At 38.3% G+C, this 12,303-nt stretch overlaps 1 protein-coding gene across 10 annotated transcripts in view; it reads right to left on the reverse strand.

Annotated features, from left to right (window-relative positions):
* tjp1a (tight junction protein 1a) overlaps window positions 1-12,303 on the reverse strand; it is a 114,004-nt gene that overhangs the window by 19,833 nt on the left and 81,868 nt on the right. For all 10 annotated transcript variants that reach the window (XM_058382218.1, XM_058382214.1, XM_058382217.1 and 7 more), the window contains 9 exons: window positions 10,051-10,107; window positions 7,748-7,872; window positions 7,234-7,336; window positions 6,769-7,039; window positions 5,838-5,941; window positions 4,945-5,110; window positions 4,718-4,853; window positions 693-820; window positions 286-391 (listed from right to left, as the gene is read on the reverse strand). In XM_058382218.1, coding sequence (XP_058238201.1) covers window positions 286-391; window positions 693-820; window positions 4,718-4,853; window positions 4,945-5,110; window positions 5,838-5,941; window positions 6,769-7,039; window positions 7,234-7,336; window positions 7,748-7,872; window positions 10,051-10,107 — 1,196 coding nt within the window. The remainder of the gene's footprint in view (window positions 1-285; window positions 392-692; window positions 821-4,717; window positions 4,854-4,944; window positions 5,111-5,837; window positions 5,942-6,768; window positions 7,040-7,233; window positions 7,337-7,747; window positions 7,873-10,050; window positions 10,108-12,303) is intronic.

Genomic DNA, 12,303 nt, shown 5'->3' on the forward strand with positions numbered 1-12,303 from the left:
CCAAACTGTATGAAATCAAAACAAACTCAAAAACTGTTCCAAGTCAGACACTTTTTAGACGGTCCCTTAACAACTCCTGTCCTGTTAAAGCCAGAGTGATCTGCATTAACAGGACAAATACTTCGAGGAAATAGGAACTAAAAGTGTGTTTGTGGTTTTTCAGAAAATATGAGTTTGGACTTTTCTGGATATTTTACTTTCAGGGAATCCGAGACAGAAACAGTCATGTGTAAACGAACCAAAAGTGTGATATCACAAGCAAAATGGGAATTAATTGAGTGTTACCGCAGGATGCTGTCATCGTGTGCAGCGTTGGGTACGGGGGCATCGGAGGGACTGACAGGCAGATCTACATCCGGCTGTCCGGGCTGAGCGTACACTGGCTTCGGCTCTGTGCACAACACACACACAAACACACACACACGCCTTTTCAGTCTATAATTATGTCTATTCAGGCCAGGATGACAGGTTAGAACAATGGCCTTCTATTTTTGCCTCCTACAGCTCTAAGAAAAAATAAATACACACATTTTCCAACTTAACAGAGAAAAGCACTAAAAACTCCACCAGAGAAAAAAAAAGACAAAAATAGGGAGGTGAAGGAGGTGTGAATGTGATCAGACTGAGTTTACAGGAAGGTAGGAAAGACAGATAGAGGGGTGTGTGTGTGTGTGTATGTGTGTGGTTCCGACCTGGCAGTGGAGGAATCTGTTTGTCCGCCTCCTCGCTGCCGGGGACGAGCAGAGCGTCTTCCACCATCTTCACTGGAGTGGACACGATCGGAGGCTTCGAGATCCGCTCCTCATCCCGACTCCTGTGGCTGATACAAACACACACACACAAAATATTCAATCCATACCAGATTTTACCTCAAAATGGGAAGTAAAAAATTCTGTAAAAAAAAAAAAAATAAATAAAAAATAATAATAATAATAATAACAGTGATGAATAAATGAGGGGAAAAGCTGCCCAGAAATATTGATTTTTTAACTAATTTTCAGCAATTCTTTAAAAATATAATTAATTATATTATATAAGTAATTATTAAGCATGTAGATGAGTGAGAACATAAATAAAAGACTTTCTGAGTAAATAATAATAAAAGAAATTGCTGTATAATAAATAAATAATAAAATAAATTGTAGAAAATTAAATAAATAATTATAATAAAAAATAATAAAAAAAAGAAATTGCTCGATGATAAATAGCCAATAAATTAAAATAAAAAATAAAAATAAATTATTATTATAGTAATAAAATGACAAAAGAAGCAATTGCTGTATAATAAAGAAATAATGAATTAATATAAAAAATAAAATAAATAATTATAATAATAATAAAATAAAATTAAATAGGGTGGAATAGTGTGCTTTACTATACAGATGGTTAAAAATAATACTCATTAGGATGGTGTGTGTGTGTGCGCGCCTGTCTGTCCAGCTGTCTGGAATTTTACACAGGCCGACAGTTCCACAGCATCGTGTTGACAGAAGTGCTTCCAGTGCAGAAAATGGGTTTGAGACGTGCAAGGACACACACACACACACACACACAGTATGGAGTGTGAAGCAGGTGGAAATGACAAAAGCAGGAATGTGGAGTATGCTGTGAGCTCAGATTTATACAAAAGCTTTTTATTTTAGCAGCTTTAATCTGGACTTTAATTTACTGTTTAAAGTGTGTGTGTCTGCGAGAGAGGGAGAGAGTGTGAGAGAGAAAGAGAGGGAGAGTGTGAGAGAGAAAGAGTAACAGTCCCGCTCTATAGGACGTTGTAACACACTTAAGACACTTGAGTTCACATCTCGCTCTGGTTTCACTCACCAAAACACACACACACCCTAAACACCCGAATAGTTAATAAATGCAGTCAATCTCCAAACAGCTGCTATGCATTACAGGCCTGATCAATGCTAAATCAAGTAGTGGTAATAATAATAATAATAATAATTAGACTTGTGTACTGTACATGTCATTTCTAAACACAGAGCTGGTGCAGTAGCAACAACAATGGGAATGGCTGTGTGTGTGTGTGAGATGATATTCAAATAGCCGATTTATGAGCACTAAATTGACGTTACTGTGACACGAGTCACAACACTATAGCACAACCTTGAGCCGTGTGTGTGTGTGTGGGAAGTGTGTTATGTATGCTGAGTGTCTCATATGCGAAGGGACTCACACACACACACACACAGACAGACACTTGCCATGTTGTCATGTTCTAAGTTTACAACCACAGCTCTGTTTGGGGTTTAAATCTTTGACAAATTAACACACACACACTAATCTAAACACATCGCTACACTAAACACCTCCAATATAACCACAATAAAGTACCAAACTTGTCGTCTCTGGGCATGAAGCCGGTGCAACAACAACAACGGGAATGGCGGTGTGTGTGTGTGTGTGTGTGTGTGTGTGAAGTGTGTTATGTATGCCAAGTGTCTCAAATGCAAAGGTAGACACACACACACTTGTCATATTGTTTCGTTCTAATTTTACAACCAGAGCTCTGTTTGGGGTTTAAATCTTTGACAGATTAACACACACACACACACACACACACACACTAATCTAAACACGTCACTACACTAAACACCTCCTACATAACCATACTAAAGTACCAAAGCTACATCTAATCACACTAGCTGTAAACTCTAGAGCCTACTGTATCACTAGAAAGTACTTACAAGGAGATGAGTTTCTGCAGCACCGGGCAAACGAGCCTGCGGTGAGACACGAGTCGTTACAGATGAAGAAGAATAATACGAGCGATATCACGGTCTTCCTCACAACACGCTCGCGCTGCTACAGGAAAACAATCAGGCGCTACTGTAACGGCTCTCACGCTCATCGTGTTAGCGCAATGTCCTGGTACAAGTCGTCAAGAATAGTTTTCAACACACACACACACACGCCATAGCTACACTTAAATCCAGTTAGCTGCTGTTAGCATTTACGCTATAGCAGCTAGAAACTGTGGATCTGTCACTAGCCCTTCTTTTCTCTCCCTTTATAATGTTTATAAAACCAAAAAGAGGAAAATAAAACACAATGCTAGATCTTAACCTCTGCTGACACTGGAGACTCCTTCCATATTAACAATTACACTCAGTATCTGTTTCTGTCGAGCGTCCAGCTGTTACTACTAATATATATATATTTTATATCTACAATATGACATACAACACAATATATTCCATACTAGGCTTCCAATGTGCAGGTACACACACACACACACACACACACACATTATTATACCCCTCCTTCTTTCACTAACACAAGCTCTGTCTATTCCATCAGTCTGTATCTGAGTGAACTGCACTGATGCAATTAGCAACCAGCACGTTTCTCTAACTCAGAGATGCTGCTGGCATTAACACACACACACACACACACACACACACACACACACACACACACACACACACACACACACACACACACACACACACACACACACACAGCTGTCTCACCCCAGGGCTCAGTGCTCACAGTTTTTGGTATCACACTGTTAAGGCTTAGCTTTTATTTACAACAAATGTTCATAGTCATATAAAGTCCACATGGACATCTCACTATCTCAGTCTCTCTCTCTCTCTCTACCTCAGACTGTCTCGATCTCTATCTCAGTCTCTCTCTCTCAATCTCAATCTCTCTATCATAGTCTCTCTCTTTATCTCAGTCTCCCTCTCTACCTCAGACTGTCTCTCTCTTCATCTCAATCTCTCTATCATAGTATCTCTCTTTATCTCAGTTTCTTTCCCTCTACCTCAGTCTCTAGGTCTCTCTTTATCCTGAGTCTCTCTCTTTATCTCCGTCTATCCCAGTCTCTCTTTATCTCAGTCTGTCTCAATCTTTCAGTCTCTCTTTATCTTAGTCTCTTCCCATCTCAGTCCCTCTTGTTACCTCAGTCTCTCTCTATCTTTATCTCAGTCTCTCTTTATCTCAATCTCTAAGTCTCTTTTTATCTCAGTCTCTCTCTCTCTCAGTCCCTGTAACTGTCTATCTTAGTCTCTAGGTCTCTAATCAAAGTCTCTCTGTCTTTACCTCACTCTCTCGGCATCTCAGTCTGTTTCAATTTCCATCTCATCTTTCTTAATTTCAGTCTTTCATTATCTCTAGCTGTATCTCTCTCTGTGTCTCAGTCTCCATTCTCTGTCTCTAGGTCTCTATCTCAGTCTCACTATTCATCTCAGTCTCTAGGTCTCACTCTACCTCGGTCTCTCTTTATCTCAGATTCTTGGTCTCTCTCCCTCTCTCTCTCTGGAACTGTGTCTCTTGATCTCTAGGTCTCTCTCTCCATCTCAGTCTCTTAGTCTCACTATCTCAGTCTCTCTCTCACTGTCCATCTCAGTCTCTCTTTTGCACACATGCAGAAACCACCACAAGCTTCCATCCTGATATACAAACTTCTCCTATTGCCCGCGGCACTGCACTTAAAAAACAAAACTAAACTGGAAAGCAGTAATCTGTATGGATTTTTATTTTATATAGCAGGTGTAATGCTTCTGTTGCCATGACAACAAATTACAGCTTGCACAAAATCTATAATGGGAGTCGGGGTTATTGCACTGACCACAATGCAATGTTAAAAGAACATCGATTTCAGACTCTTCTTTTCTTTTGGGACATTTTTTTTTCTGTTGAAATGCTGATATGTAAATTAGCTAACCAGTGGGCAGGGCAAAAAGGTTTTAATAAGACAAGCGCTTACCTTCCGTTGCTGATCTGTTGAGGGGACTGGCCGGAGATGTCAGATGGATCGGAACGCTTGTCTGGTGAGCGCGAGAGTCCGGCACGCAGCTGCTCATGGGAATGATCGGAGGTGAGGGAATGGATTTCTGAAATATCTATTAGAGGAAAATCAAAACGATCATGAATTTCAAGAGTCTCTATGATGTGAACAAATACAACGGAGCCGATTCTCCAGAGTATCCTCACCGTCTCGCTCGGAGTTGCCGGAAGGAATGCTGTCGTCCACGTCGGGAACGTTGAGGAGCGTGGCTCTCTCGTCTCGCTGCACCACCATCTTCAGCTTGCCTTTGGAGCGCTCGATCAGTTTCTTAGCGTCTGTGAGGGACAGGTTCTCCGTCACAGTGCCGTTAATCTAGAGAGAGAGAGAGAGAGAGAGAGAGAGAATTTATAAATAAAATCACTTTTACAGCTATTCCTAACTATGTGCATTCTCTTTGGGTCTGGGTTTTACACAAGGATTTTTAAAATAAGTTCATTAGAGTGAAAACAAAAATATATATTTCTTTCTCGAAATGAGACGAGAATAGCGGCGCTAAATGTTCTCCTCTCTCTCTCTCTCTCTCTCTAAATGAAATCTATGACTAGAAATCTTCTTGCATCAACCTTATGCTTTGTTTCTAGATTTTACTTTTATTATTAAAAGAATGTTTTATTTAGCTTTTAAACCAGGAGAAATATAATATATCTTATGAAATGTCTCTCTCTGTCTCTTATGTGATGTCTGTCTCTCTGTCCTCCTTTTTTTTCCTCTCTCGAGCTTTCACTCACTTGCTCTGGTCTGTCTTCCTCTTGGTCTCCCTGTCTGTCTCAGTCTCTGTCTATCTCAGTCTCTTTCTGTCTGCCTATTGGTCTCAGTCTCTGTCTGTTTGCCTGTCTCAGTCTGTCTATCTGTCTGTCATTCTGTCTCAGTCTCTGTCTGTCTGTCTCTCTCAGTCTCTCGGCCAATCCTGATTTATTGTTAATTTTAATTATTACATATATATATATTATTTATATTTTAATTATTATAAATAAATGAATGATAAATAATACCAAAAAAACCCAATAATAATTCTTTCAATGTCTCTCTTGTATCGTACCTTCAGCACCACGTCTCCCTCCTGTATGTTTCCATCTCGAGCCGCCAGGCTTTCAGGTGTGATGTCCTTCACGAAAATGTGGCTGGCCAGTCTCAGCCCATATTCTGTAATGTAATGTAACACACACACACAAAGAGCTTATCATCACATTCTCAGAATGAACAATTAACAGCTGAGGTCTCAGAGACAGCAGCTTGTGTCCTCCTACTGCATGTAATCAAGTAAGTAAAGCATTCCAGTCATAACTGTCCCTCTATATAACCATCAACATTCATTTCAACTATGCGCGCGCACACACACACACACACACACACACAGTATTCACTCTCTGTGCAAACAATGACCACAAAACAGTGAAAAAAACAATGAAATACTATTATTAATATACTACAGTAGAAAATACTACTATTTTTAATTAAATAAAAAATATATATTCTAGCAATTTTTTATCAAAGTAGCTAAAAATCAGCTTGTTATTTATTCATCTGCAAATAAATAAATATTTAAAACATTTTTATTTGATAAATGTAAATACAATGTAAACAATAATATTTTAAATAATATTTCTTTAAAACATTTAAATATTATTTATATTAAACAATAAATTAAAAAACAAATAAATCAATCGAAATCTACTGACTTTAATTTACTTACATAAATTTAAAAATAAAAAATTTAAGAATAAAAATAATTGTCATATAAATAATACGATATTTAATTGTTTGTCTGCTTGTTTTTAAAAGTCTCTAGATGTTACCTTTAAAAAATAAAAACAATACGGAGAGAAAAAAAAAAATGTTTTATTGGAATGATCTCCTGTAAATAAACCCGTCTTTCTGAGAAAGTTGTTTGTATTTCCTGAAATCTGTCACTGCTGTGTTTGTAGAGCAGCTAGGACGCTGCATTATATCGGTCTCGGTTTCTGACTCACCTTCATTTTTGCGTGATTTGACCAGCGTGACTTTAGAGGGTCTCGGTGGGCCGGCGGAGGTGACCGAGCGTCTGTCGGACCGAGGGGACGCGCTCTGTTCCCTCCGCCCCAGACTAGCACTCCGTTCGTTGCGTCTGTTCGTCCCCGTGCCGGCTCTGGCACCCGGCCCAGCGAATTCCTCGTCCTCCGTATCCTCCTCACGTTCGGACATGGTTTCCCTTTCGCCCGCTCGAGCTGCTGGGATCTGGACTTTGCGTTTACGCCGAATTGTCTGTAACCCACAGGGATCAAGTGATTGATTAGTAATTTAAAAATAAACCACTGGTAATTTAAAAATAAACCACTGGTGGATAAATCAGTAGCTTTATAAATCAGTAGCTTTCACTTGCTCACTGGCCTAGCGAAAGAGTGATCTGTCTGTTCCTGATCACAGTAATCAATCACAGAGGACAATTTTCCACTCACAATTTTGGCATTTTTGCCGCTCTTCCTGAGCTGCTGGACGGCGTAGGCGTGTTCCACGTTATCCATGGAGACCGCGTTCACCATCACCACTCGGTCATTCTCGCTGTGGAGCAAATACGAGTGGAGAATTATTTTACAGTAAACTGGGATAATGAAGCTGGTGATTATTGCGGGATTGGTGATGGGGTCAGTAAGGGTTTGGTGAGGGGGCATTGAGTTGATGATGGTATAGTGAGTTGCTGAGGGATTGGTAAGGGGTTAGGGAAGGGTTGTGAGGGATTGGTGAGGATTTGGTAAGGGATTGGTGAGTTGGTGAGGCACTAGTGAGGGTGTGGTGAGGTCTCAGTGAGTTGGTAAGGGTTTGGTGAGGGCTCATTGAGTTAGTGAGGGATTAGTAAGGGTTTACTGAAGGTTTGTGAGGCATTGGTGAAGGATTGGTGAGGATTTGTATTCAATTCAATCAGAAAGTTGGTGAGGGATCAGGAAGTTGGTGAGGGACCAGTGAATGACTCACTGCAGAAGCCCCTCTGCTGGTCCTCCTTTCAGGACGTCAGAGATGACGATGGAGGTCTCTCCGCTCTGGAAATGAGGGTTATCTCTTCCTCCTGAGATGGCAATACCGAATCCAAATCCTGGAGCCTGAGAAAAAAAGTAAAAAATGTGGAGACACTCATCACCTCACCGGTTAAAGTCAACATATGTCAAAAATATTTAGTGTCTTAAAGTGGAGCTGTGTTACATTGTTCTTCATACATACAACACTTTATTTCTGCCTACAGGTTTATGGTTTTCTGCCATGACTACAAAACCTGCTCAGAGATTTAGAATGACGCAACAGCACTAGTGTTTACACACATATTAACACACACACACACACACACACGCACACCCCCACGGTACAGCAAGATCCTGGCACTGATTAACAATCTCGCAGTCTGACACGGCCGAGTAATTCTGCGACTAACACCATTACAAGCACAGGGTCAGAGAACGCCTGAGGAGGACACTGTAAACCTGAGCGTGTGTGTGTGTGTGTGTGTGTGTGTGTGTGTGTGTGTGTGTGTGTGTGTGTGTGTAGTATATATACACACCTGACTGAATAGCCTCATAATGAAAGCTTATCTTCAGATAGAACCAGTTCCCCTGCCCTCACAAAAAAAAACTAAGAATGTGTGTAGATAGAAAAACATTCACAGAAAAAAAAAAAGTTCCAGGTTTGGTATTAAGGGTTTGTATTTATATTTGACTTTTTTGTAGTTTTTGTGAACATTTACATTTCATTTAAATTTTTTATTTAGTGTTTTTTTTAATCACTGTATGCTCATTTGGTGTATTTTCTATTATTAATACTAAAATTATTTATTGACTTAAGTGATGTTATAAATAATTAATTTAAACAAATATTAAGTTTAATATATTTAATTATAAATCCTAATTATCTATCTATCTATCTATCTATCTATCTATCTATCTATCTATCTATCTATCTATCTATCTATCTCCTAAAATAACTGTAAAATAACACTTTTAAATTTTAAACTTTTAAATTAATTATTTTAATAATTATTTTTAAATAATATTAATCATTTTAAAATATATACTTCTAAATCTTATTACTATTACCTTTAAAATTAATATATCTGTTAAAAATATAAATGTATATAAAATATAAATTCACATACAAATTGTTAATTTCAAATATTAAATATAATTAAATATTAAAATTCTACAAAAAATGATTTACTGTTATTATTCCAAATATTTATATTCTAAAAAATAATTCAAGAGGCTGAAAATGTTCAGATATATTTGTTTCGAATATATTTTTCTTAAATCTTATTGTAATTATTCTAAATATACTTCTAAATTCCAAATATTAATCATAAAAAAAAGTAAATAATTCTAAAAATTATTAAACCGAGAAAATAATTTTAAAAACTCTAAATATATAACAACAATATAAAAATAAATAAACGCTTTGCTTGTTGTATTTTTTCCAGCATGTCATCATTTTTTTTACCGTCTTGTTCAGTCTTTGGAGTGGAGATGAAACCAGCGCAGCTCGACTCATCTCATTTTTTACATTTGATGCTTATAAATGCTTATAAACCTTAATGAACGCTGGAGGAAAGTCTATAGAACGTAACCTTGATAGCTGGGTGATGAGAAGCCCAGAGGTGTCAGGTGAGAAGCAGTGATGGAGTTAGCAGCTAATCAGTGGCTAATGTGTGCAATTAACTCTGAGAACGGAGAAATCTCAGCTCTTTGCTCCGGGCTAATGAACATTATCGCTTCTAATCTTATCTACAGATACAGCAGCACCTCCTCAGGGTCTCCATCATGTACTTGACAATGTGTCCTTTCGACTCCAGTCTCACATTCACTGCAGTTTATTATTATTATTTTAAATAACCACACTGGAAGTGATTTAACACTTCTCTTCCCTTCTTTTCCCTTCCCTCTTCTCATCCCCTTCACTCTCTTCCCTTCCCTTCTCCTCTTCCCTTCCTTATACTACTCTCCTCCTCTCTTCCCTACCCTACTCTTCCTTACCCGACTATTCCCTTCCCTCCTCTCTCCTCTTCTCCTCCCTACTCTTCTCTTCTCTGTCTCTCTCTCTTTGCATGGTCACATACAGGAAGAGGAAAAGGAGCTGAGTGGTGGTTTTCCCCCCTCACACACTCACACTTCCTGCCTTTCGAGACATGAGTGCTATTGTGAATCCATTCCCTTCCTGCAGCTGGACTAAACAAAACACACACACACACACACACACCATGCTAGGAGGGTTTAGCAGATGATGTTCTTTGCACTCACCCTGTGAAGAGTCACCGTGTGCTGCTCCCATATAACTGTTTCCTCCATCGCTGCACTCTGTAACACACACAAACAAATCAGATGGTCAGTTTAAAGACACATAGCCAGTGGAAGTGTGAAAGAGTGAAGGGTGTGAAGTGTGTAAAAATCTGCACTCAAAAAACTAAAATAAATTCTCAAAGCACGGCCGGACTCAAGACTCGCGGTCAGTAAAATCTGTGCCATTTCCTTCCCCCAGCTGCATTCTTTTACTACACAATTACACGAGGAATAAAAACACCAAGAATTTGCCATTTGAAAGAAAGTGTAGAAAGAGAGCGAGTCTTTGTTTGGTCATGTTAATGCAAAATTGCTATACAAAAAAAAAGGATTTAATTTATTATAATTTTATATCACTGAATTTAAAGCCATGAGTAGAAGGGATTTTTGTGAGATGTTGTCGTGATTTTTGCTTCAGTTTAAAAATAATTTTAAAGCTTTAAAAAAATCTGTTTTTTTCTTAATTTCTTTTTTGCCACTATATATACTTTTTAATTCTTTTTTATTTAAATTAATATTCATTCCTTAAATTACATATTATCTTTTCTTTTTTTTATTTATTTTCTGCATTTCCTTGTCCTTTAAGGATTACACGACAGCTGTCGATCGAGTGTCTCACGCCGTCTCATAATCCCCACCGGACGATCGATATGTAGATCGATCGTCCACATCTGTCTCCAACACCTTATGAGACCTTTCAGAAATTCCACGTCATATCTTCCAAACATTATTATTTCGTATCATTATTAATGCAGTTTTCTTAGATGTAACAAAAATGCTAACGATTCTGCTTGACCTGCGCTCTTCTGTAAACAAATCAGCAATCTAATCAGAGATAAACCCTGGGCTAAAAAAGAGCAGGATAGAGCTTCCTGTATCGGATCAGATTTTTAATACAGGTAAAAGGTTATGAAATGATGAAATGAACAGATAAAAGGATCAGATTTGAAATCCGTCTACATAACAATGGATAAAGCGTTATTCCGTAGTGTTCCACATTGACACAGAGTGGCTTCTGTGCTACAATCCGAACACGTGACGTGTTTTATGGGGAATGAATGAACTGAATACGTACGGAGAAGAGTTCCCAACGTTCCTGCTGTCTCGCTCGGATTAGAGGGATTACTAACAGATCCTCACAGAGCCAGGACGTACAATTAACAACCACAATGCGCTATTTAAACACAAAAACTTCAAATCCAGCCTTCATTTGGATTTGAGACTTCAAAGCCTCAAATCCAGATATTATAATCTCTTCATCACTGAGGCTGATGGTGGTCACCTGTATCGTGTTGATGCTCGCTCTCATGTCTTGACCGTCCGTCTCATTTAATCAGATCACAAGAAGACGGCCCAAACAGGTAGCCACCATTTTAAACACATCTTAGTCATCAGTTTTGATCCGAAGCCTTTTTGTTCACATAAATCTTTAATCTTTAATCCAAGAACTTATGATTTTTAATGGTCATTTTTTAATATAAATACTGGGTTAGGGTTAGGATTAGGGTTAAAATACAGGGTGAAGGATCTCTACAAGATCTGTTCCTCCTTCAATATGGATTCCCAAAGCTCCAAAACAGCACTCCAAATACTGTTGTCTAATAATAATAATAATAAGAAGAAGAAGAAGAAGAAGAAGAAGAAGAAACTGCTAGCGAATACATTTAAATTAGCTGTCAATCAATATAATCGATAGGCCTATGCTTTATGACGTCAATTTCCTACAAATCTTACGAGTGGTTTTGAATGTTTCGGTTGGACGTTCTGTTAACGAAACCGATCGCTAATCTGCAGACGAAAGAAACGTTGAAAAGCATCTTTCATCTCATCTAAAAGACTGATAAATTCGTCTTTGTCGATTAGCCGAGCGGTGGGGCGAACTCCGCTGTCCAGCATGAACCTTTGTGAGACAGGGTTCCAAACAGAACCGGGTCAGGAAGCTAAATACTGTCTCACTGAACAGAGTTCATTCTTAGGAGGAAGAGTTATTTTGAAGGATCTTTTAAGTTTCTTTGGATAATTAAGGGTCATTAATCTCCTCCTGGAAACGTTCCTTATACTCATTCCCGAAATACTCTTTCAGAGTCATCTCTGAAGATGATTTCTGGGGTTCTCTGGTGGGAAAATAAAGACCTTGAACCTAGATTCTAAAGGATATAATATTTATAATATTTTTCGTGATGTTTGTGTTTTCCAGCTTGGCTAATTATCTAG

Source organism: Hemibagrus wyckioides, linkage group LG27 (genome assembly GCF_019097595.1).
Source record: "Hemibagrus wyckioides isolate EC202008001 linkage group LG27, SWU_Hwy_1.0, whole genome shotgun sequence".
NCBI lineage: Eukaryota > Metazoa > Chordata > Actinopteri > Siluriformes > Bagridae > Hemibagrus > Hemibagrus wyckioides.